The sequence below is a fragment of the Carcharodon carcharias genome, chromosome 3, assembly GCF_017639515.1.
Source record: "Carcharodon carcharias isolate sCarCar2 chromosome 3, sCarCar2.pri, whole genome shotgun sequence".
NCBI classification, from domain to species: domain Eukaryota; kingdom Metazoa; phylum Chordata; class Chondrichthyes; order Lamniformes; family Lamnidae; genus Carcharodon; species Carcharodon carcharias.
In genome coordinates this window covers 205137941-205165019 of record NC_054469.1, presented here as the reverse complement: position 1 = coordinate 205165019, position 27079 = coordinate 205137941, and the positions used below count along the sequence as shown (strand labels likewise).

The 27079-nt window shown below is 44.7% G+C and overlaps 1 protein-coding gene across 5 annotated transcripts in view; it reads right to left on the bottom strand.

The window, feature by feature from the left end:
- The window catches only part of LOC121275928 (E3 ubiquitin-protein ligase znrf2-like), a 189933-nt gene that overhangs the window by 12004 nt on the left and 150850 nt on the right, over window positions 1–27079 (bottom strand). For 2 of the 5 annotated variants that reach the window (XM_041183785.1, XM_041183784.1), the window contains exons 3-4: window positions 3593–3637; window positions 2536–2641 (exon numbers count right to left, since the gene is read on the bottom strand). The exons of 1 other annotated variant lie outside the window; for it this stretch is intronic. In XM_041183785.1, coding sequence (XP_041039719.1) covers window positions 2536–2641; window positions 3593–3637 — 151 coding nt within the window. The remainder of the gene's footprint in view (window positions 1–2535; window positions 2642–3592; window positions 3638–27079) is intronic. 2 more of the 5 variants (XM_041183787.1, XM_041183786.1) reach the window with 1 other exon arrangement.

Below are 27079 nucleotides of genomic sequence, written 5' to 3'. Positions count from 1 at the left end.
AAAATTTCAATCAAATTGGTCAGACATGACCTCCCCTTAACAAAACCATGCTGACTGTACTTGATTAATCTCTGCCTCTCTAAGTGTAGATTAATTCTGTCCCTCAGAATTGCTTCCAACAGTTTCCAGACCATTGCGACTGACTGGCCTGTAGTTCCCTCATTTTTCCCTCCCTCCCTTCTTGAATAATGGTACCACATTGGCTGTCCTCCAGTCCTCTGGCACCTCTCCTGTGGCCAGAGAGGTTTTGAAAATTATTGCCAGTGCCCTTGCTATCTCCTCCCTTGCCTCACTCAACAGCCTGGGATACATTTCATCCAGGCCTGGAGATTTATCAACTTTTAAGCCTGCCAGACCACTTAGAACCTCCTCCCTTTCTATGCCAATTTTAAAAATGATATCACAGCCCTTCTGCCTGATTTCCATACCCACGTTGTCCCTCTCATTTGTGAACACTGACACAAAGTATTCAGTTAGAACCCTACCCACGTCTTCCAGCTCCACACACAAATTACCACTATGGTCCTTGATGGGCCCTACACTTTCCCTAGTTATCCTTTTACTCTTAATGTACTTGTAAAATAAATTTGGATTTTCCTTTATTTTACTTGCCAATGTTTTTTCATACCCCCTTTTTCGCTCTCCTAATTTCCTTTTTAAGTTCCCCCTACACATTCTATACTCCTCTAGGGCTTCCACTGTTTTGAACCCTCGGTATCTGCCATAAGCCTCCCTTTTTCTCTTTATCCAATTCTGCATATCCCTCAACATCCAGGGTTCCCTGGATTTGTCGGTCCCAATAGCTTCCCCTGTTGTGTGCAGGCTCAGATTTCCCTTCAAGTCTCCCATGATAACCTGTTATTTCCTGACAGCAAGGTGAGATAACTAGCTCTTAAGGTTTCTGCCAGCGTTGAAAATATTCTGCAGGACTATCAAAAGGCCAGCTGAGAACATTAACTTACCATGTGAGGTTTCTTAGGTTAAAAGAAATACATCTGCATTGAATGGTGGAGAAGGCTCAAAGGACCATGCTGTCCATTCCTGCTCCCATTTCTACTCTATACAAACACATTGTTACACTGTGTTGCACTAACTCATATCATTGCCTTTGATAGAGAGGGGAGTCTCGTACATTTCGGAAAATATTCCCTAATTTCATAGGTTGTACAATGAATTCTAAAGAAGCAAGGATGTGGACCAAATAGAGAAAGGGTTACAATTATTGTCCATCTTGTGAAAGGACGCAAGTATCATTAGGAGCACTAAACTCTCCTTAATTGCCACTGTCCAGAAGTCCCTTCCTAAGTTCCTCCACCTCCCATGCCTTCCTTAGTTTGGTGGCAGTAAAGGTGCCATGTAAAAACAAGTTGTTGTTGTTAATTATTCCATCATTCTATTCGCTGCGTTCAAAAATAAAGACAGGGAATCATCCCGATCCCATAGTGATTTTCCCTCTGTAGAATTTTCAGCAGAATTTTACATTTCCGTTGCTTCTGCACCAATGCAAATTATGGGGAACACGAAGCACTGAGTAAAAAGACCTAAATGACACTCTGGCTAAAACTCGGTGAGTTGTGTGGGGGTCGGGTGGGGGAGGGCACAAGTTGGAGGGCTTAGACCTCAGGAGGCCAACACTTTTCTTAATGCTTTCATAGAACAACAAACCATACCATTTTTTAAAAACAATTTTCCACGACTTATCTTGAATAAACTGCAACTCCTGGTTCAGACTCTCTCTTTTAGAAATCAATGAATGAATCCAATAATGAAGAGCCAAATGTAATAAATTCCTGGCCAATATGGACTTATTGTGAAGTCTCTGCTCGTGCCATGGTCCCATGGATTAATCCTGAGACAAAAGTGAGCCAAAGAGATTTACTTCTAAGCCACTGGCAATGTTACTGAGTCAACTGAGTGAAAGTTGGCCCAGGGTAGGGTTTCTAGCCCTCTGAGAATGCCCTGGAGCCTCCAGGATTTGAGTATTAATCTCTTGGACATTGTTGTGAGCATTCCTGAAGAATGTTTTTTAATGCTTTTATAAATGATCATTTCCTTCATTTCTTATTTTTGAAAATATTGGAAATGGGTAAAAAGACTGTTTGACTGCATGGAGTGCTTGGAGGCAGGAGGCCATGTGATGAATGCCCAGGAATTTCTCTAACCATCGCTGGCCACCCTAGCCTGCTATGAGATTGCCATCAACCATTCCAACATGGAAGCACGAAGACAACTGGAAACAACTCTTATAAGAACTGCAAGTCTGAACATTCTTGGACACAGTGCTTTGGGAGCAATTTATATTTTTGTGAATTTAATCATTTACGCAGTGGTCTCTTGAAATGACTGATTCAAAATGCTCCAAAGCGCATTGGTGATATTCAGAGGTCATCATTACTGCCTGGTGGTAGATTGTGGCATTACAGTAGTGAAAGCATTGTCGGGGTTTCTATCAGACGTTTCCTCCTTAGATACAAGAGCTCTTGACTCCCAAAGGCACATCCTGCAGCAATAATCTTAGCTCTTCAGCCTACTTACCCTTTATGGTAGATGCATAGACAAGGCAAGCGTGCAATGGTATCTCCTTGCTGCAGTTCTTCAAGGCATATTGCACATTCTCCAGTATCTTTACTCAGCACATCCTCTGCAGCAAGAAAACATAAATGACATTACGACAAGGAATTGGGCCGTTGGTTGTTAATGTGTTAATATTGTTCCAAGCTTCTACCAGCAGACCATGTGTGTAAGAAGATCCTGTTAATACATAATTGCACATGCAGGACTGACTGCTCATTAAGTAGCTAAGGAAACTGTTCTGCAGGAACTAATGCCGCCAATCTCATTAGCAAAACCTAATGCTCCTTTGTGTTAAAAGGCTGCATTCAATTAGCTTGTTGAACAACCCCTGGATTTAGGGGTACCATCTTTCTGGCTTAGGTGCACTATCAGAATGTATATATACGTGTATAGGAGTGCTGCAATGTTGGGGATGCCATCTTTTGGGTGAGACATTAAAGCGAGGCCCCATCTGCCTGCTCAGGTGGATGTAAAAGACCCAATGACACTGTTTTGAGGAAAAGCAGGGGAGTTTTCCCTGGTGCCCTGATCAATATTTATTCCTCAACCGACATCATGAAAACAGACTATCTGGTCATTATCATGTTGCTGCTTGTGGGAGTTTGCTGTATGCAAGTTGGCTGCTAAGTATCCTACATTACAACAGTAAATATATTTTTAAAAATTAATACTTATTTGGCTGTAAAGACTTTTGAGATGCCCATTGTTCATGAAAAATGCTATATGAATGCAAATCTTTCCTTTTTTTAACTTCTAGATGTATGCTTCTGTGCACATGTGGGAGGAGAAATCGTTTTAGGGGTAATGGTTTACTACATGTTTTTACTGGTATATTTACTGTGATTGAATACACTCCACTTGTCTGGATGAGTGCAGCTCCCACAACATTCAAGAAGCTGGATACCATCCAGGACAAAGCAGCCCACTTGATTGACACCCACAAACATTCACGCCCTCCACCACTGAAGCACAGTAGCATCAGTGTGTACCAACTACAAGTTGCACTGCAGAAACTCACCAAGCCTCCTTAAACAGCACCTTCCAAATCCACGACTGCTCTCACCTAGAAGGGCAAGGACAGCAGTCACATGGGAACACCACCACCTGGAAGTTCCCCTCCAAACCACTCATCATCCTGACTTGGGAACTATATCGCCATTCCTTTACTGTCACTGAGTTAAAATCCTGGAACTCCCTCTCTAATAGCTCTGTGGTTGTGCCTACACCACATGGGCTGTAGCAGTTCAAGAAGGCAGCTCACCACCACCTTCTCAAGGGCAACTGAGTGTGTGTTAGTTATCCAAGAGCGCTTAGGAAGCAGCTACTGCAGCAATGAATAAGCTTTGGAGTGTTTGTTTAAAAAACTTACTGAACAACTTCATGAAATGGCACCAGTAGAGGGGGCTGCCTTTCTCAGTTTCGCGCTGAGGAGCTCACGTCACATTCAGCAGCTCGTCTTTGAAAGCCACGGGGAAAGCAAACCAAACGAGACCAATATATTCAGGGAGTCACTGATACTCAGCACTAAACCTGCCAGGTATCTGCAATAGGACGTGACTAACCAGCCATGATAAAACCAGAATATTGGACTCAGAATCGTTTTACATAAGGAGCATAACATAAGAAAGGGGAAGGTTTAAAGAAGGATTTTTACTGTTATTTTTCCATTAGGAATTTTTCCATTGCAACAACAACTCATTTTTATAGTACCTTTAAAATAGTAGAACACTGCAAAGAAGCTTTATCAGTCATCTGACATTCAGCCACCTAAGGAGACATTGGGACCAAAAGCTGGATCAAGAGGAATGTATTAAAGAACACCTTAAAGGAAGAGAGAGAGGTATAGGGGTGTGTTAATTGTGTTAATTATATAATTTGGTGGGGCGGGGGGGGGGGGGTGGTGGTCTGGTGGTAATATCACTGGACTAGTAATCCAGAAGCTCAGGTTAATTCTCTGGGGGACACAAATAGAAAATGCGGGAAAAGCTCAGCAGGTCTGACAGCTTCTTTGCTTTCACTTGAGGTGTTATGCCTTGACCTCGGTTCTCTGTCAAATAGCCCGGTTTAGAACGGAGTGGCCTGTTTTCACCAAAAGGAGTGGAGTAGGATTTGGTTGGGTTTGACCTGTTTCACCAGCTGAGCTGCCGGATTTGGTCAGCAGAGGTTTAGTGACGTGGTGCAATCATGCCAATCTCTGGCAGGGGAGGTTAAAAAATGAAACAATCGTTGCACTGTTCACTTATGTCATGTACTTCACAAGCAGATGTTCAGCTTATAGCAATTGCTCAACTCCTTACTGTACATCTCTCAGCACACAAATCAGCCTAACTCAGTCATAGATTAAAACGAAGATGAATCAGGAGGTCCAGTTGTAAATTCTGCTGCTGAGGATTTTAATATGAGCAGCGACCACTAAGTGTGGTCACACACATTTCTTCCCATTACATCGACACTTCAAACCACCTCCACCTTGGTGGCCAAAAGTCTAGTGGTTTTTGCTTGCCCTTCTAGGTCTTTTATTTTTAAAGGCTCTCATTTTAATCTAAGTGACTTTGAAAAGCCTTTTAAATTAATGTAGAGGTTCATGGACCTGTCTGTATAACAGTCACATATCCCTCGTACATCATCATCACTGGAACCTACAACGCAGACGAGGCGCCTCGATTACAGTGTGTCTTTACAACATGTTGTGGCATATTCCAGCAACAAGAGGCTGCCATTCAGCCCCTCATTTCTATTCACCACAATTCAGTTAGACCATGGCTGATCTGAGTGTCATTTACCAACGTCTGATTTAACTCTTGATAATTTTAACTAACAAAAATCCATCAATTTCAGTCAGCGAGTAATGTATTGTGTCTGTATGTACATATGTATATAAATATATATGTGTAAATATATATAATAATATATTTTTATATATGTATGTGTGTGTATATATATATATATATATATATAATATATGAGTCTATGGGTGGAATCATCCCAGATTTGCACTAAGTGTGGTAGCAGGCAGGGAAAACGACATTTTACCCACTGGCCACTATGGCGGGTTGTCGTGCAGTACTGTCTCAAACCCGCTACATTAATTATGCATTCCCAGGAAACGTGCTGTTTCCAAGGTGGGCAAGCTCTCATTCACCTGCCATGCCATCACTTGTATGTAGTGTTCACTATTGTAAATAAACTCCCAAGTATGTTCCCAGCTGCTGGCTCCTTGTTCTGTTCTGCAGTGTTCGTGTCACTCAGATGTGAAACCTTTCTGCACAAGATAAAGGCAGGTGTCTCAGTCCAGGGCCTCTTCCCTGTGCTTTGTGCAGCTTTCAGACCAAAGTGATGGTCCAGCCTCACACTCCCTGGACATATTAGTGATGCCTGTACCTCAACAGATGGTGCTTATCATTGCAGCCAGATGTCGTGGGCAGGCATCACAGAGTTCCGTCATTCTCTCTGTGTGCTCTCAATAACTTTAAGGTGGGTCTGGCCCCCATCTCTTCAGCATCTGTGACCAGTGACACTGTGCTCCTGAAAGGCTCAGGACAAAGGATCAGGTGCTTTTACAATTTCATGGCTGCATCTCTAGGATATAACCCTGATCTCTAGGATATAACCCTGACCACAGAGTGTAAGCTAGCTGCCCCCAGCCAGACAGGAGTCAGCCATTCTCAGAGGCTACGTGAAGATCGATGGAGTGTCCTCACTGCATGTCGTCATCATCCTCCTGCAATTGAGCGACTGTTAGGGTCTCCAATGCGTCTCCATGACAGGTGCATTATCACAGGGGGTAAGCGCGCTGCCATAAGCCAGACTGGAGTCAAACATTCACAGGTGCAATGTGAGGATCTATGGTGTCTCCTCACTGCATGTTGTCTTCATCCTCCACAAATCTAGCAGCTATGAGGGCCTCCTGAGCACATCTGCCTCAACTGGCCAGCACAAGGATCTTATTGCCATCATCATCGCCTTCGAGGACCTCCTCATCCTCATCATCGTTGACGTCCTCCTCACCGGAGGAGACCTCCAGCCCCTCCATCTCCTCCTCAGCCAGCTCATCTCCCCATTGCAGCACCAAGTTGTAAAGGCGCAGCAGGTGACGACGATGTGTGACACCCTCTGCGGACTGTATCGCAGGGCTCCACCAGACCGGAACAGGCACCAGAACCTCATTTTCAGCATCCCCATGGTTTGCTCCACCAAGTTGCGAGTTGTAATATGAGCCTCGTTATACTTTTACTCTGGTGCAGTCTGAGGCCGCTGCACAGCCACTTCCTCTGTGGGTAGCCCTTGTCCCCATGAAGCCATCTCTGCAGTTTTTGTGGACCCTGAAAAACATCAGGGATCTGTGACTGATTGAGAATGTAGGAGTCATGGACACTCCCTGGAAACCGAGCGCAGACCTACAGGATGCGTTTTTGGTGATCGCACACCAGCTGCACATTCAGCAAATGGAAGCCTTTGCGGTTGACATAGGTGATCCCTTGTTGCGATGGAGATTTGAGCCAGTCACACCCTGCACCTGCAGGAAACCCAAGATCTGGACAAATCCAATTGCTCTTGCATCCTGGCTGTCTTGGTCCCGGGCGAAATGCACAAAGTTGTGTGACCTCAGGAAATGGCATCCATGACCTCATGGATGCATTTGTGGGTGGAGACTTGTGAGATCCCAAGAGGTCACCTGTGAAACCCTGAAAGGAGCCACTGGCATAGAAATTGAGCACCATGGTTACTTTCATGGCAACTGGCAGTGAATGCCCTCCATGTCCCTATGGCGCCAAATCCTGTAGCTGCTGGCAGATGTAATCAACCAGTTCCCTGAACATGCGCAGTCTTTGGCAACACGGTTCTCGGTCATCTGCAGAAATGAAAGGTAGTGTCTACAGACCCTGGGTCTAGCTGGGCACCGGCCAGTGACGGCTCACTGTGGTTCTTCAGTGGCGTGTGTGGAAGCCCCAGCTGCCCCTTCTTCCTGAGGGTGCTGCTCCTCCCTCTGTAGAGCCAGGCACCTCTGTCACTCTCTTCTCCGTCATCTTTGCTCTCTGTACGCCACGAGGCATACAGCTGGTTCACCAGGCTCCATGCTCCTGATGATGAAAGAGAGAGATGTGTGGTTTAGCTTGGCTATACTAAGAACATCTCTTGGTTAAGTCTGAAGGCCCCTCTTGGATGGCTAGAGTTAAGTGTGTTGCATGTCTGCCCGAAGCCCTACCCACCTCTACCCCACTCCACCCGACCGATTGCCCACTGGACTGCATGCTGTACTTTCAGCTCAGGCACAGGCATTCTCCTAACCCATGCTGCAAGGCTGTACTGTTAGCTTGAACCATGCGGAATGCTGGTCCAAATGTTGACATTGCTAGGGGCTGTGAACACCTCCACCAGTGACTGCAGTCTGCCATCGACGTGCTCAGTGGATGATCGCAAACTGGTTTCATGACATCATGAAACCGATTTTTGGCCTTCTTGCCATATTGTCCACTCATGCCACCCAGCACACTTGATGCCAGTGGGCACAGAAAATTCTGCCATGTGTGTGTTAAATATATCCAATATATATGTGCATATATTACCCAATCATATATGCATATATTACTGCACATACTGACTACTGTCTGGGGTATACAAGATTTCTTAGCTTCAATTATCACCCAACTGTTTGACTGAAAATAATGACCTAGGTCAGACATTAGGAGACATGATGCCAAGATACTGACTGGGAGAAGTTCTTCTGCATGGCACAATTAAGCATAAATTGGGTTGGAGGTAGTGCAGAGGGATGAAATGCGAGGACAGGTTATATAAATGTCGCCTGCATTCCCTTGCGTTTGGAAGACTGGCCGGTGATCTCATTGGGTTATCTCAATTCTCAATTGGTGCAGGATGGTGGGAATGGATATGCCAGGTGACCAATGGCAGGCATGTGTTGGTGGCGCAATGGGTGATCATGTGATGAAACCTCCAGGAATACCTAGATGGGGCTGAAGTACTGTCAAGGCATTGCTCAATTATCTTAAAGCTTTCGGCATCACCATAGTGTGGAGGAGCATCTTACACAAGGTCATCCTATACATTGACACTCTTCAATCTGGTCATTTGCACTGCACGCTGCATTGAGCGGAATTGAAAAGGGGAACTGAACCGGAAACACTCGCTTTGAAAATTTCCCATTTCTGCTTTGTGTGAAGTAAAATGGCGTGAGAAAATTAAAAGGAAACAAACGTCAAACACTCTCTCTTCTCTCTTTCAGCTCACTTCCTGTAGGCTTTGTGAAAAATAGACAAAAGAGGAACCAATCTGATGATGAAAAAAGAATTTGGCTTAAAAATAGACAATTGCAGCTTGAAAGGAGAAGTCAAAAGTTGGGTTTATTTTCTTGTTAATAAGATTGCCGTAATGAAGTGGGATTATAAAATAAAAACAATGAGAGAAAAGGCCATTCAGCTCACCAACCTCGTTCCTTCCACAGTCCAGACATGACTTCCCAATCATGGACTCTTGCTCCCTACCAGCTTGTGTCTGGACCGTTTATATCAGTGCACCTGCCCAACTTAATGTTTAGAATGATTGACCTAAACGGAGTTGATGTATTTGGTGAGCGCTTTGGTGCCTTCGGAGATGGCGTGTTTGGCCAGTTCCCCTGGCAGCATGAGGCGAACAGTGCTCTGGATCTCCATGGCCGAGATGGTGTGGCGCTTGTTGTAGTGAAAAAGGTGCGAAGCCTCGGAGGCTATGCACTTGAAAATATCGACAACGAAGGAATTCATAACACTCATGGCCTTGGAGGAGATCCTGGTGGAAGGGTGGACCTGGGTCAGCACCCTGTACACGTAAATGGAATAGCTCTGCTTGTGAGATTTCCTCCACTTCTTGGGCGGCTTCTTGGTGACTTTAGTCAGCGTCTGCTTCGATGCCTTAGTTGTAGCTGCCACCTCAGGCATTCCACTCGACTTGGATCAACTCAAGTAGTGGGAGTATTGTTTAGGACCCAGGCAGCTGAAAACAATACCAAAATGCACCCCTCAAAGCTATAGAGGAGCTGGCTAAGTAGTGGTCACAGTGCATACTGATCTTGGAAACGCTTACATTAATAGCATAGGTCTGTTCTCTGGCTGGTTTTGAATTAACCACTACAACATGTAATTATGGCATCAATAATGCAATATGGTAGCTACACAAGGAACCTCAAATAAAATCAAGATGAGAATAAGTTAATCCTATGATACACTGTATTTAAATTTCAAACTGGGTTATTGGATTAGAAAGCTTATTCTGTTGAATGCAGAAATTTGGGTTTCCCAAAAATGAATATTCCTTATTATTTTCAATTTTTTTGAAGCTTTTTCTAAGAAATAGAGCCGTTTTTGCCTTTACCTCGCTTCATGTTCTTCCCCCCTCTATCTTATCTCAATCCTCCATAAGATAACAGGCAGATGACCTTTGTCTACCCTGTCAAGTCCCTTCAGAATTTTGAATTTTTCAATTAGATCACCTCTCATTCTTCTAAACTCGAGAATGTAGAACCAGCCTCTCACGCCGGGGAGCAATCTAGTGAACCTCTAGGAACCCCTCATGTTTCGAACCCACCCAGGATTACAGGTATCTCCGGGACATAAAACGTTTCTCGGACTGCTGTTCCCGTCACATTCTGAAATCCACTCTCAGTGCCATGCGCCGCCATATGAACACACTCGACCTCTCCCTCCAGCAGCACCGCCGTACCCTTTTTCAAAGCTGCGCGTGCCCCCAGTTTCATTTTATCCTTCGGCTCATCCGACGCCTCAACAAGAAACTTTTTCTCTTTCTCTCAAGTGCTAAGGAACGCAAGCTCCAACAACTCATCGACACCAACACCCATCTAGGACCCTCCACCCCTGCCTGTCCCTCCGTCCCCACCCCATCTTCCAATCCCAACCCCAGCCGTGTATTCACTATACCCCCTGACCTTCCCCTCTCCGATGCTGAACGTTCAGTGCTCAGCAAAGGACTTAGTTTCATACCCTTACGCCCTCACCTCAATGAATTTCGGGCTCGGCATGATACTGAACTCTTCTTCCGCCGTCTTCGTCTCCGGGCTCACTTCTTTGGGCAGGAGTCCTCTCCCAGTTCAACGGATCCTTTTACCCATCTTCAATATTCTCCCTCCACCTGGACCCCTCCCTCTGGATTCTTACCTTCTCTCGATCTTTTCGGCGCGACATTAGTCGTCTCAATTTCTCTGCTCCTCTCACCCATTCTAACCTGTCTCTCTCTGAACTTACTGCACTCCATTCTCTCAGGTCCAACCCTGACATTGTCATCAAACCCGCTGACAAGGGTGGTGCTGTTGTTGTCTGGCGCACTGACCTCTACCACGCGGAGGCTGAGCGTCAACTCGCAGACACTTCCTCCTACCTCTCCCTGGACCATGACCCCACCACTGAACATCAAGCCATTGTTTCCAGGACTGTCACTGACCTCATCTCCTCTGGGGATCTCCCTCCCACAGCTTCCAACCTGATAGTTGCCCAACCTCGGACGGCCCGCTTCTATCTCCTACCCAAAATCCACAAACAGAACTGCCCCGGTAGACCGATCGTCTCAGCTTGCTCCTGCCCCACAGAACTCATTTCTCGTTATCTTGACTCCCTTCTCTCTCCCCTTGTCCAGTCCCTTCCCACCTACATCCGTGATTCCTCTGACACCTTACGTCACATCAACAATTTCCAGTTCCCTGGCCCCTACCGCTTCCTCTTCACCATGGACGTCCAATCCCTCTACACCTCCATCCCCCACCAGGATGGTCTGAGGGCCCTTAGCTTCTTCCTCGAACAGAGGCCCGAACAATCCCCATCCACCACTACTCTCCTCCGTCTGGCTGAACTTGTTCTCACGCTGAACAATTTCTCCTTCAACTCCTCTCACTTCCTCCAAATAAAAGGTGTGGCTATGGGTACCCGCATGGGCCCCAGCTATGCCTGTCTCTTTATGGGGTATGTGGAACATTCCTTGTTGCAGTCCTACTCCGGCCCCCTTCCACAACTCTTTCTCCGGTACATCGATGATTATTTCGGTGCTGCTTCATGCTCTCGTCAGGACTTGGAAAAATTTATTAATTTTGCTTCCAATCTCCACCCCTCCATCATTTTCACGTGGTCCATCTCTGACACTTCCCTTCCCTTCCTTGACCTCTCTGTCTCAATCTCCGGTGATAGACTGTCCACCAATATCCATTACAAACCCACCGACACCCACAGCTATCTCGACTACAGCTCCTCACACCCCACTTCCTGTAAGGACTCCATCCCATTCTCTCAGTTCCTTCGCCTCCGTCGCATCTGTTCCGATGATGCTACATTCAAAAACAGTTCCTCTGACATGTCCTCCTTCTTCCTTAACCGAGGTTTTCCACCCACGGTCGTTGACATGGCCCTCAACCGTGTCCGGCCCATCTCCCGCGCATCCGCCCTCACTCCTTCTCCTCCCTCCCAGAAACATGATAGGGTCCCCCTTGTCCTCACTTATCACCCCACCAGCCTCCGCATTCAAAGGATCATCCTCCGCCATTTCCGCCAACTCCAGCATGATGCCACTACCAAACACATCTTCCCTTCACCCCCCTTATCGGCATTCCGTAGGGATCGCTCCCTCCGGGACACCCTGGTCCACTCCTCCATCACCCCCTACTCCTCAACCCCCTCCTATGGCACAACCCCTTGCCCACGCAAAAGATGCAACACCTGCCCCTTCACTTCCTCTCTCCTCACCGTCCAAGGACCCAAACACTCCTTTCAAGTGAAGCAGCATTTCACTTGCATTTCCCCCAACTTAGTCTACTGCATTCGTTGCTCCCAATGTGGTCTCCTCTACATTGGAGAGACCAAACGTAAACTGGGCGACCGCTTTTCAGAACACCTGCGGTCTGTCCGCAAGAATGACCCAAACCTCCCTGTCGCTTGCCATTTTAACACTCCACCCTGCTCTCTTGCCCACATGTCTGTCCTTGGCTTGCTGCATTGTTCCAGTGAAGCCCAACGCAAACTGGAGGAACAACACCTCATCTTCCGACTAGGGACTTTACAGCCTTCCGGACTGAATATTGAATTCAACAACTTTAGGTCGTGAGTCCCCTCCCCCATCCCCACCCCCTTTCTGTTACCCCCTTCTTTTTTTTTTTCCCAATAAATTATAAAGATTTTCCTTTTCCCACCTATTTCCATTATATAAAATATAAAAAAAACCCCACTAGAGCTATACCTTGAGTGCCCTACCATCCATTCTTAATTAGCACATTCGTTTAGATAATATCACCAACTTTAACTTTAACACCTATGTGTTCTATTGTACTATTGTTGTTGACATCTTTTGATGATCTGCTTCTATCACTGCTTGTTTGTCGCTACAACCACACCAACCCCCTCCACCTCTCTGTCTCTCTATCTCTCCGCCCCCCACACACACACCTTAAACCAGCTTATATTTCAGCTCTTTCCTGGACTCGAACTCAAGTTCTGTCGAAGGGTCATGAGGACTCGAAACGTCAACTCTTTTCTTCACCGCCGATGCTGCCAGACCTGCTGAGTTTTTCCAGGTAATTCTGTTTTTGTTTTGGATTTCCAGCATCCGCAGTTTTTTTGTTTTTATTTTTGTTTTGACCTTTGTTGACCGTTTGCATCAGACTTGATAGTAGCTCTCTTGCCTCTGAGTCAGAAGGTTGTGCATTCAAATCCCCAATCCAGAGCACATAATTTACACTACAGTGTTGTAAATGAGGGAACGCTGCACTGTCAAAGATGTCTTTTCGATGAAATGTTAAATTGAGGCCACGTCCCCCATCACAGGTGGATATAAAAGATCCCATAGTGCTATTTCAAAGAAGAGTAGGGGAGTTCTCCCTGGTGTCCTGATCAATATTTATCCCTCAACTAACATCCCTAAAAAACAGCAGATTATCTTCGAGCATCCCATTATTGTCTGTGGAACCTGGCACTATGCGAATTAGCTGTATTGTTCTACATTACAAATACATCAATAGCTGTAAAGTGTTTTAGGAGAACCCGAGGTCATGAGAGGGGCTATACAAATGTAAATTTTTTACTGTTGTTCAGTTCTCCCAGGGGATCACCTGGCCCCTTCCCCTTGCGTCCCCCTTAGTCACCTCAGTACTTGATGCACAAAACTGAACAGCTGTGGAGAGCTGCAGATGCAAACTGCAGCCTTATCACTGAAGGGCACACACATGCTGACACATTGCCAGCAAACTGCCTTCCTACCTTTCCGGAAAGCACATTATCGCAATGAGATGAACTTAAAAAAAAAAATCCCTTACAAAGTGGCATCGTCAGAAACAATACCAGAAAACACTGCTCCAACTTACAAAGGAGAATAAGTGCCTGAATGGTGGTTACATTGCACATTGATCTTGGAAACTCTATTGCATTAATAGTGCGGGTGTGTTGCCTAGCTGGTTTCAAGCTAAACACTACCTTTATTGATTCTTTTCAAGAGCAAGAGAAGGCTGAAGACTGAACAACACCTTGGGGCTCTAGTACCTCTTTGATCAAACTGGTTCCACGAACAGAAAAAGCAATAGACTTGATTGTCATCCAAATCCAACGCAGCACCATCTTTTTTTTATTAAGGAAACATCCCTCTTTCAAGGGTAACCAAATTAAAAATCAACCAATAAGTAGTAAAATCTTGTGGTAACCCACTGTCTGGCTGTGGTAGTAAAAAGTAAATCACGTTCTGCTCAACTCTAATCTCTCCCGTTGAGATCATGGTCCAACTCGGCTATGAATTTTATTCTACTGCATAATTCCTGCAACACTGTGTAACATAAAGTAATCCTTTAGACAAGTCTATCTCTGACCTGTAAAGCATTCAATTCACTCCAATGGTGCTTAATTACGGTAATATGGGATAAGAGAATTACATGGAATTTACAGCACAAAAACTGGCCATTCGGCCCAACTGCTCTCTACTGCTCCTCACGAGCCTCCTCCCGTTCGTCCCTCTTCATCTAACACCATCAGCATATCCTTCTATTCCTTTCTCCCTCAAGTGCACTCCTAGTGGCAGCAAGTTCCACGTTGTAAGCATTTTCAGTAAAGATGATTCTCCTGAATTATTGCTGGATTTATTGGTGATTATCTTATATTTGTGGTCCCTCATTGCAGCCTCGCCCAAAAAGCAAACATCCTCTCTAGGCCTAACCTACCAAACCCCTTTGTAATTCCAAAAACCTCCATTAAACTCCTCAGTCTTCCCTTTCCAAGGAAGAGCCGCAGCTTGTTCAGCCTTTCCTGGTAAGTATAACCTCACAGTTCTGATCTCATCCATTCGCTTTTTACATTTATCCATCTTTCACTTGCAATATTTAATGACCTCTGCTTCAGCTACTTCCTGTGACAGTTTATGCTCCATAAAGATATTTCTCCAAATATCTTTATCCTACACTGGATCAAAATACTGAGATATGCTGAGCATCTCGAAGTCAAAAGTAGGGTGATCTCACCAGCACTTACAAATATCTCAAAACAGCCACAGCAGAAACCAATGCAACAATGCTGCACTGCAATGCGAATGCAAAGCTATGCCACAATAAATAGTAGCACAAACCTCTTGGGGTTGTGAATTTATCCACTGCACTTATGACCTGGGTTTCCTATCCTTCAGTGAAAAGATTTACATCATCACAGGGCCTGCTCCACAGCCTCACTTAGTGCAAGAGCCAAGTCAGATTGCTAGGATTACAACTGCTCAGTATTACATGATGTTGTGTGCTTACTGTCTGCATAAACAAATGTAATCAAATATAGTTCTGGCTGCAGACAGGCACAGAGTTCCTGAAATAGCCCAAAATGTTTACTGAAATTTTCAGCTGTAACTCATAACCATTCCCATCACACGCCCCCGCATCAACTTCTCCCCTAAACTGCAATAGGATGAGATACATACAAACATACAAATTAGGAGCAGGAGTAGGCCCTTCGGCCCCTCGAGCCTGCTCCACCATTCAATAAGATCATGCCTGATCTGATTGTAAATTCAGCTCCACATTCCTGCCTACCCCTGATAACCTTTCACCCCCTTACTTATCAAGAATCTATCTATCTCTGCCTTAAAAATATTTAAAGACTCTGCTTCCACTGCTTTTTAAGGAAGAGAGCTCCAAAGACTCATAATCCTCAGAGAAAATTTTTTCCCTCATCTCTGTCTTAAATGGGCAACCCCTCATTTTTAAACAGTGACCCTAGTTCTAGATTCTCCCACAAGAGGAAACATCCTTTCCATATCCACCCTCTCAAACTCCCTCAGGATATGTTTCAATCAAGTTGCCTCTTACTCTTCTGAACTCCAGTGGATTAAAGCCTACCGTGACCAGCCTTGCCTTTTAAGACAACACGCCCATTCTAGGTATTAGTCTAGTAAACCTATCAAATGTTTCTGCTCAAGGGCCTTTTTTACCTTCAACACATCAGGAGGCACCATTAATATGCCTAACTGTTGTAAAAAGCCTAAACTGGTTGACCATAATGGCCCAGATCTTCCAGTCTCTGGATCATTGGAGATCAGACATATGACCCAAGATATATGTTGGGACCCTGCCGAAGTTCCGACGCACTGACCTCCATGGGAATTTCCAACTTCAGTTGGGCAATTCCCCTACTCCCCAGGACCCTCTGCAAATGTGTCGACTTGGAATTAGTGTAGGACACTTTGGAAAGTTAACCAGGAAATGTTAGACAGAAAATTCCTAGTCTAGCTCTAGGTAATTACAGGATTGACCCCCCCAATCACACTGACTTACCCCAGCACCTCACCTCCCACCTGACTACCCTTCTGGACCTCAGCCCTGACTACTGACCCAACCCAACCACCCCTCTGAGCCGACCACACTACCGCCCCCGACCTGAACATCCCTCCTGACCGACCTTCCCACCTGCCACCCTACCCACTTACCTCACTCACCCTGCCCACACTAGCATCTTACCCGTTCATTCGCTCATCCAATCACCCATTCACTAACATTCACACTGGACATTTAAACTTACCTTACGGCAGCTAGTGCCATAAAAAGGGGCTGTGTCTTGTCGTCCCCCTTATCTACAGTGCTGCAATGGAGCTCTTCAGGGGACGCTGCGCTCTGCATTTCTGGAGAAGCTGGGCTCGGAAGACCTGGCACGAAATGCGGAGCAGCACTGGGGCAGGGAAAAAAGTTCGAGAGGAGTGGCAAACCAATGATGATTGCCGCTTTGGGGAAGATCCGGGCCAATGTCTTTCAAGCAGGGCAATTTGCAATCGTTGGTCTTACCTACATGTGGCTCCAGTTCTGCACTACCCGATTGGCTCAGGGCAGTTAGGAATGTGACGGTGCCTACATCCCGAGATCAAATACACAAAAAATAGTTTGCCCCCTGGGCTGGTTTCCATCTTGTTTTTTTCCTTCAGATGACTTGCCCAGATATGAAACCAACCAGCCCTGCCCTTGCCTCAGTCCCCAGTCCCTTCTGAGCTCTAGAAGCTACCTAACCCGTCACCGTAAAAAACCCAAAGCACAATGCCAACAAACTTCAAATCAGGGTTCCCCAGAGGAGAGCTGGCACTGCGGCCAGCAATACCTACCCCTTTTCAATCAGAATACTTCACTACTGAATGCTGAAAATTAAGAAGTTCTTAATGCAAGTCTCAAAAAATAAAACAGGGTCCATCTTGCAAGACCCAATTACAAAATAAGAGCCCTAGCAGGTTCATGGAAGATGTAGAGAAAGATACGTTAAAATATTTGCATTTATTTAGCATGTTTTGCATTGAAGAGATTAGCGCTGGCTCAGTGGTAGTGCTCTCGCATCTGATGCCTGACATTTCCAGAATTACTTGTTTCGAGGTTGGCCAAAGAAAGCTGTGGTTTACTCTGAGCTTGTTGACAAAGCACCAGCTAGATGTAAACAAGTTAGGACTGTGCTATCTATGGAGGGCCCTGCTGAGTTGTGGTGAAGCTACCCGAGGCCCTGGCACGTCTCCATTTGAACCATGTTTATAGTTCTCAAAGCCTATTTCCAAATCCAGAGCTGTGTGAAAGAAGGCAGGTCCGTTCTGGCCAAGGATGCAGCTGCACCAGCTGATCATGCCTTTCTGTGAACAGGAGGGTCTAGATATTCTTCTTAAAAGGGCTCAACCTCTGGTCAACATTGCAGTTGCTTTGGGTTGCCTTCAGTATTAGGGTTGTCCACTCTAGTTAGATGCATTCCTGAAGGTTTCATCTGCGAACTCCCACCTCCAACCGCCTCACCTGGCCAAACAGCCCTTTCCCCCCTCCCTCCAATATTTTTATAACCGATAAACAGTGACCAAAGTAAATAGGAATAAAAGGAAAAATTATTTTTAACGTTCATATGGTTTTTCTCTCGGAGTTGTTCACAGTGGTGTTCAGAAGGTTCATCTTTAATTTCTGAAGTTTCCAGGACAATTGTGGCAGGTTGCCAACCCTATTGCACAGAGAAGCATGAGTGACTAGAGCAAGAGTTTAGAAGGACATTGAGGAGAGGAGGCTTCCCTGAGGAGGCAATTCAGCAATGGGGCACATGAGACATCGGGAAGGTCTCACACAACGGGGTGATGGGTCTAAGTTGCCAGGATTATGTACAATGGATGCCCATTAGTTGTAAAGGCCATTTTGTTGGCTACATTCAAACTAACCCGCAGAGTAAATGATACTGATTGAAATAATGGGGATTGCTAGCATTGTAGAGGGGCGCTGGTACTTCCAAGTAGGTATCACAGAACAAGGGTAATTCCAATGTACACATTGTGCAAACGTAATGTGCACACAGCCGATTTTCTTCTTGCTGCCAAGCTGTTTCAGGTTGAAATTTTAGCTGTGTCCTCTCAATTTATCACCAGGCAATTGATGACTATGCAAGCAAATGACATTGATTTGTACTCTATGCTGAGCTTGAGGTGACAGATGAAGCTGAGAGCTCATTACACGCTACTAGGCTCAAGGCAACAGCCCCAGTACCACAGCAGTTGTAATGTTTGACCACTGCCATTAGAATGTGCTTACCGTTGGCTTGGCATTTAAACTGGATCACAATATCAACAATGCTTGGGTGAAAACATCAAGCTTTAATGCAACCACAAAATCAAACTGTACAATAAAAAATACAAATAGCCATGCCCACATGGGAACAGGCTTCCAAGCCATTAAGAGAGCAATAACATATAAGGTGCACAGGACAAGGTGACGATGCTTGAAAGCTTTGTTCATTGCGTAAAGCACTTAGAAGGACTTTCAAACCAAAAAGACTTGTTTTTATTTAACACTATTCACAACCTTGGGACATTCCAAAGCACATCACAACTCATGTCTCTAAAGTGACACTTGAACCCACAACTGTCTGCTTCAGTGGCACAGCTGGCATCCAAGACCTCAGAATATGCATTTCATAGATTCCCAGCCAAGTCCTTTCCCCATTCCCTCTGCCAACTTTCTGTTCCTGGCTGTTCACTTCGACAGAACAATGACATCAGTTCTGTCAGTGCCAGAGTGGACAAGATTGCAAATGATGAAGATCAGATCCTGCTGAATCATCTCGATGAAGCCAAAAAATACAGGTTTGGTCCATACTGTCAGATGCTTTTGTAACACTTTGACCATTTCAGTTCCAAGCAGCCCATTGTACACTTACCTATCTTTGCTTAACTCTCTCCTTCCCATTTTGCAAGGCCCACTCCAAATACTTGAGCCCATAATCCAGACTAACATTCGAGTGCAAGGACGGAGGGAGTGCTGCATTGTCAGAGGTGCTGTCTTTCAGATGAGATATTAAACCGGCACTTTCAGGTGGGCGTGAAAGATCACATAGCGCCATTTTGAAGCATAGCAAGGAGGTTCTCATTGTTGTATTGACCAACATTAACCCATCAACCAACACCTAAAACAGATTATCTGTTCATTAATCTCATTGCTGTTCGTGGGATTTTGCTGTGCACACATTGGCTTTCAGATTTCCTACATTACAGCAGTGACTGCATTTCAAAAGTGCTTCTTTGACTACATAGTGCTTTGGGATGGCCTGAAATCATGAAAGGCACTATAGAAACACAAGTTATTTCTTTCTTTCAAGCCCCATAATCTTTGCATACAAGTTTCAAATTTTACCAAAAGTGATAGAATTGATCACCACACCATGGAATGCAATCAAAAGCGCAGCTAGAGCTCAGAGTTAGAGCTCTGTAGCTCAGCTACAGGGGCATAGTGAATGATAACTGAGTCAGTATTTTCATTTTAATCAAGATTTCCTCTGTAAGGCTCCCCACCGCTCCCCTTCCTCCTGCAAAATTATCTGCTCACTCAACACATAACTGCCAAAAGTGTTTACTTTCCAAAACTTTCCCTGTGTGAGGGCCTTTGACAAAATACCTCCCTTCCTCACCCTTCTCCTTTCATCATAACAACCTGTTTAACAACCAGAGCTCTCAGTAAAAAGCCATTCACTCCCCACTCAACACAAAGTTCCTCTAAGTCACTCAGTATTTTTCTTGCCGACAGTTTTGCTTTCAAATAAAAGTGCCAATGAGCAGCCTGAAAGGACCTCACTGAATTGCTCCCCAAGTAACTGACATCTGAATGTGCTTGGGGATCAGGTTATACTTTAACAATCGTTTTGCAAGCGTAAGGAACGACAACCCAGGATAGAAGTACTGTTCAGAAGCACAAGTACAGCTCGTGAATGCTGAAGTTTAGACACACACTTTAAAATCTCTGTGTTCGGGCTGGTTTCCTCGTTCTGTACTATTTCAAATACTTTATGCTGCACTTATTAACTTGTTGGTCACTTGTAGTTCAAGGTGTTTAAGCCATCATGACTCACTCTAGTAGAATGCAGACTTGCTAACAAATTGTGGCAATTCATTGCTGCAGACTTTGAACCTCAAGCCCTTTACATAATCAATTTATTTTGTGACAAGCATATGAAACGGATTAGAAGAAAGAAAGACTTTGTATTCTATAGCATATCAAATCACTTTGCGACTAATGATGCACTTTTGAAGTGTAGTCTGTTATGATGTAGGAAATGCAGAGGTCAAGTTGCACACAGCAAGATCCTACAAACAGCAATAAGATAATGACCAGATAATCTGTTTTAAGTGTCGATTCAGCTGCAACTAACAGCCAGGACACCAGGAAGAACTCCCCAGCTCTCCTTCAATTGGTGCCATGCGATCTTCATGGCCATCTGAGAGGGAGGATGGGGCTCTGGTTTAACAACTTACTCAAAAGATGGGTTCTCCAACAGGGCAGTGTTCCCTCAGTACTGCCCTGGAGTTGTCAGTAGGGTTGACGGCCCTAGTTCTAAGCCTGGACTTTGGAGTGGGACTGCAACCAACGACCCTCTAACTCATAGGCAAGATTGCGACAACTGATTAGTTCCTGTTCACATACTGTTGTTTTAAAAAATACATTGAAAATGCAAAATCCCTTTTAGAATCCCAACGCATTAGTCACATTGGTACAAAAGCTGTGTGTGTAACTCTTAATCGGCCAGAAAATACTTGTGTGATTTATGGACCAATGTGAACAAATCACAAAACCAAGGTTACGATAAACTGCTGAAGTGCAACTTATAAACCAGATTTTTCCAGATGAATGCAGGTTTTATACTTATGGAAATATTTGAAAGGTCAGATCGAACAGTGAAATATTGTTCAATAGACTTCAAGCTGAAGAGTAAATACAATACTGATATACAATGTTTAATTGAGATAGCTGTCTTCATTAAAATATTAACTCTATTAGTGGATCCAGAGTGGGGTTTGCACATTACATTGTTTCAGGATAAAAACAAAAAAACTGCGGATGCTGGAAATCCAAAACAAAAACAGAATTACCTGGAAAAACTCAGCAGGTCTGGCAGCATCGGTGGAGAAGAAAAGAGTTGACGTTTCGAGTCCTCATGACCCTTCGACAGTTCTGTCGAAGGGTCATGAGGACTCGAAACGTCAACTCTTTTCTTCTCCGCCGATGCTGCCAGACCTGCTGAGTTTTTCCAGGTAATTCTGTTTTTGTTTTACATTGTTTCAGGAATCCAACTAGCTGACCACTGAGATAATCAAAGGAAATGAGAAAGAGAAACCTTTTCCTCTAATGGGGCTGTTCAGGACAAGGGGGCAGAACCTTAAAAGTAGAAGTAGGCAGTTCAAGGGTGACAGGAGGAGACAATTCTTCAGGCAAATGGAAATCTGGAACTTTCAGCCCCATTTCAAATTTCAAAACTGAGAGCTTTCTGATAGACCAGGTTATTATGAAGGCATATGGAACCAAGACAAGAAGATGGAGTTAAGTTGCAGATCAGTCATGATCTAACCAAATGGAGCAGGCTGGAGGGGTTAAGAGACCTGCTCCTGTTCCCATGGCTTACTTCAAGCCTTAGGCCAGGATTTTGCCCTCGTCAGGCAGGCTCAGCGGGAGTGATCGGGAAGCCGACCGCCGTCCGCAATCGGGCTGTGGCCATGACCGCGATTTCATGCTGGCGGGCCAATTAAGACCCACCCAGCGTGCTCAGTACTGCCTGTCTGGGGGTGGGGTGGAGAGGAAAGGAGGGCAAACATGCAAGTTTGCACAAGCATGCGAGTGTGTGCAGGAAAAGCACCCTGAGGTACAGGGCTGCCTCAGGGAGATGAAGATTCTTGAACATAAAAAGGAAAGATTTAAAAACTGTTAAAAACATGTGTCCCCCCCCATATGACTCTGTCACATGAGCTGGGACATGTTATGAACGAAATTTAAACATTTTGATTTAATTTTTATCTGCTGTTTGAAACCTCATTCTTGCCATGGATGAGGTTTCCTAAAAAATCCAAAGGCCACTTGGTCATTTCGCCTGCCCGCCAACCGTAAGGTTGGACGGGCAGCGAAAAATTGAACTTAATTATTACTTTAATGGCTTTAATTGGTCTTTTAATTGTCGGCGGGCATGCTGCCAATGCCCGTGTGCTCCTGCCGACGGGAATATCGTGTGAGTGCGCAATGACGTCGGGACGCCCACCTGACATCATCACGCGTCATTTTACGCTCGTTTGGGTCAGGCGTGCACCTGCCCGACGAGCGGAAAATTCTGCCCTTAATGTTGTAATATCTATAGTCAAAGCTTGCCTATTGACAATATTAATTTAGCAGTACCAAGGCACATTTATCTCATGTCTCAAACATAGGAAAATGTCCCAGAAGCTTCACAGAAAGCATTAGAGTAAAACAGACAAGAGCCAAAGGAGGAGACATTAGGAGGGTCAAAGCAACAAGCTTTTAGGAGGGTCTTAATGGAGATGGAGGAGGTTGGAGGGGAAATTCCGCAGCATGAAGCCAAGACTGCTGAAGGGTCAGTAATAGTCGGATGATGGAAGTCGAGGTGTGGGAATCGGAAGTAGGCGGGGGTACGAGAACATTTCTGAGGAGATGAGGGCTGTAGCGCTGAAATAGTTTACAGAGCTAAGGGGCGGTATAACAGTGGAGGGGGATTAGAGGAATTAAACACAAGGATGATGAGACAATGATGTTCAGTGTGAGGCATTAAGGGACTGGAAGCAGGGCAGAGAGGGCAGCATGGTGGGGGGGTGGGGGGTTTCTGCTGGGGCAGTGTAGTGGTGGAGATGGGCGAGTAGGGCCCAGTGAGAGACTGGAATATGACAGCAGAGTTTCGGATGAGCTGACGTTTACACAAGGTGAAGGATGGGAGGCCAGCCAGGAGAGCACAGGAGTAATCCAGGAGAGGGGGAGAGGCAGGGCAGCAGGTGGGGAGCAACAGATTCACAATGGACTGAAAATTCCTGATAGCCACAGCAGCGAGCTAAATATACAGCAGGTTGTTTGGGTTGTTTCTCTCCTTACACCTCAGGCTTCCCTGACCACAACATTCATCTATATTAAGGTAAAAACAAAAAAACTGCGGATGCTGGAAATCCAAAACAAAAACAGAATTACCTGGAAAAACTCAGCAGGTCTGGCAGCATCGGAGGAGAAGAAAAGAGTTGACGTTTCGAGTCCTCATGACCCTTCAACAGAACTTGAGTTCGAGTCCAAGAAAGAGTTGAAATATAAGCATTTCACTTGCATTTCCCCCAACTTAGTCTACTGCATTCGTTGCTCCAAATGTGGTCTCCTCTACATTGGAGAGACCAAACGTAAACTGGGCGACCGCTTTGCAGAACACCTGCGGTCTGTCCGCAAGAATGACCCAAACCTCCCTGTCGCTTGCCATTTTAACACTCCACCCTGCTCTCTTGCCCACATGTCTGTCCTTGGTTTGCTGCATTGTTCCAGTGAAGCCCAACGCAAACTGGAGGAACAACACCTCATCTTCCGACTAGGGACTTTACAGCCTTCCGGACTGAATATTGAATTCAACAACTTTAGGTCGTGAGCTCCCTCCCCCATCCCCACCCCCTTTCTGTTTCCCCCTTCCTTTTTTTTCCAATAAATTATAAAGATTTTCCTTTTCCCACCTATTTCCATTATATAAAAAAAAATTAAAAAAAAACCCCACTAGAGCTATACGTTGAGTGCCCTACCATCCATTGTTAATTAGCACATTCGTTTAGATAATATCACCAACTTTAACTTTAACACCTATGTGTTCTATTGTACTATTGTCATTGACATCTTTTGATGATCTGCTTCTTTCACTGCTTGTTTGTCCCTACAACCACACCGCACCCCCCCCACCTCTCTCTCTCTATCTCTCCGCCCCCCACACACACACCTTAAACCAGCTTATATTTCAACTCTTTCTTGGACTCGAACTCAAGTTCTGTCGAAGGGTCATGAGGACTCGAAACGTCAACTCTTTTCTTCTCCGCCGATGCTGCCAGACCTGCTGAGTTTTTCCAGGTAATTCTGTTTTTGTTTTTGATCTATATTAAGGTGTCTGATTTGTGGTTACCTCTACACAGAGATTATCAATACGTTTCACCCGATCAGGAAGACAATGTTTGAGTGATGAGGAATTTGAGCTGCAATGAATTCCAATCGCTCTGGCAATACTCACAACAGGAAACAACTAACATCCAAAACCAAGCTGCTCTTCAGTTATTTTTACAATTTCTTATTAACTTGCAATTTAACTGGGCACTGCTGAAATAGATACGAATCCATGTGGTGCAGTACTGAGCTGTACAGATCAATATGTTACAGGACCAATGTCCATCCTGTACACCCAGATAATTGCATAGGCATTACAACATTCTGGGCAAAAGAGGGTTGAAAACTAGCCTAGGTTCTACTTCGCTGATCCCTACTGCAAAGTGCATGCAAGTGGACAATGAGTGAGAGCAGGATTGGGCTCAAAGTTGATGATATCTAAGGCCCACTAACACACGAGGTCCATTATCACAGAGGAAGAGTGGCCATGTGTCTGTCAATGAATTTGTGACCCTGCAGAAGTCAGCACCTTAAGAAGAGGGCACGAATAGGGTTGCCAACTCTGCCATGAGTGGTGATGTCATTGTTGACATGCACTAGTAGATGCAACTTGGTGACACAAGACTTGCCCAATACTCCCATCATCTATGAAACAGAGCAAATTGAAAATTTGATGTAGATATCCCCATGTACCTAGCGCTCCTTAGAACACAGAGTTAGTTTGCACTTCCCAATATTTGCTCAGTGGAGAGTGTAACAGTATGCCCCCATCATATAAACTGGATACCATAAACTGGCGTATGGTCCCGTTATACACTCTGGGCATCATAACATGCCCCACTTGGGCTTCTCCATAGGTGGATAGGTGTAAATTATGAATACCCTGGCAAGTCCAGGTTGATGGCAGGTCAAGACATTAACTTATTTTACAGATTACATGACTAAACTAAACCAACTATTCCAACTCTTTTGGTCTTTGAACCCCTGCAGAGCTAAATTAACTCAGTAGAATCATAAAAGCATAGAATAATACACCACTGGTGGAGGCCATTCAGCCCATAATGTCACTGTGACAAATGTGTAAGATTATTTTTAATTTGGAAATGATCATTTTTAAATGTAGGATAATTGAATTAGCCTGGGGCTGGCTGCCAGCTTTGGTTAATTAAAGAGAGGCCTATGTTAGATTAGTGAAGCCATGATGTAAGAACTTTAAATTTAAACAATGGGAACCTCGCTAACTGTCTATTGAGGAGATGATTTGTCTGTGTGGGCTTGGAAGAATCTACAGAGGGATATAGACAAGTTAAGTGAGTGAACAAAAACTTGGCAGATGGAATATAATGTGGGAAAATTTGAGGTTATGCATTTTGGCAGGAAGAATAGAAGAGCTGAATATTATTTAAATGGAGAAAGACTGCAGAAAGCTGCAGCACAGATAGATTTGGGAGTCCTTGAGCATGAATCCCAAAAAGCTAGCATACAAGTTCAGCAGGTAATAGGGAAGACAAATGGAATCTTGGCTTTTATATAAAAGGGAGTGGAGTATAAAAATAGGGAAGTCTTGCTAAAACTATACAAGGCACTAGTTTGACCACACCTAGAATGCTGTGAACAGATTTGGTCCCCTTGTCTAAGGAAAGATATATTGGCATTGGACGCAGTCCAGAGAAGGTTCACTAGGTTGATTCTGGGTATGGAAGGGTTTTATTATGAGGAGTGGTTGAGTAGGTTGGGCCTGTACTCATTGAAATTTAGAAGAATGAGAGGCAATCTTATTGAAACTTATAAGATTCTTATGGGGCTTGACAGGGTAGATGCTGAAAGGTTATTTTCCATTGTGGGAGAGTCTAGGACCAGTGGGCATAATCTCAGAGTAAAGGGTCACCCATTTAAAACAGAGATGAGAAGGAATTTCTTCTCTCAGGGGGTTGTTAATCTGTGGAATTCTTTACTGCAGAGGACTGTAGAGGCTGGGTCGTTAAGTATATGAGAGGCTGAGATAGACAGATTTTTAATCAGTAAGGGAATCAAGGGTTATGGGGAAAAGGCAGGAAAGTGGAGTTGAGGATTATCAGATCAGCCATTATCTCATTGAATGGTGGAGCAGGCTCGATGGGCCAAATGGCCTACTTCTGCTCCTATGTCTTATGGTTTTATGGTCTAAGAAGATTTAAATTATTCATGTAATTTTCTCAGATGAAAGAAGTTTGAAGGTAGCTGGCAAACTAAGGAAGGTCTTAAAGTATCCATATACTTTTAAGATCAAAGAAAATTAAAGATAACAAATTTGCATTTCATGTGTGTCATGTTGCCCAGAAGGTGGCTTTAGAGGGGAGCGGTTCCTTTGTTTTAATATATCTCTGCTGTTTTCACAGTTTATGAGGCAGTCAGCCTAGGAGCAGGCTGTGAGAAGGTAGTCTATATGTGCCCAAAGCAGGGGACAAGGACCAGAGAGAGACCCTCAGGAACAAGGGTTTTTCTGATTTGGAGTCACTGCACAGGAATTGCCTGTGGGTTCCATGCTTGAAAAACAAGTCCAAATTCATGAGGAATTAAAGGTTGCAAGATCTGCCCAGTAATAATAGTAGAAGAGATGGGTAGTGGAAT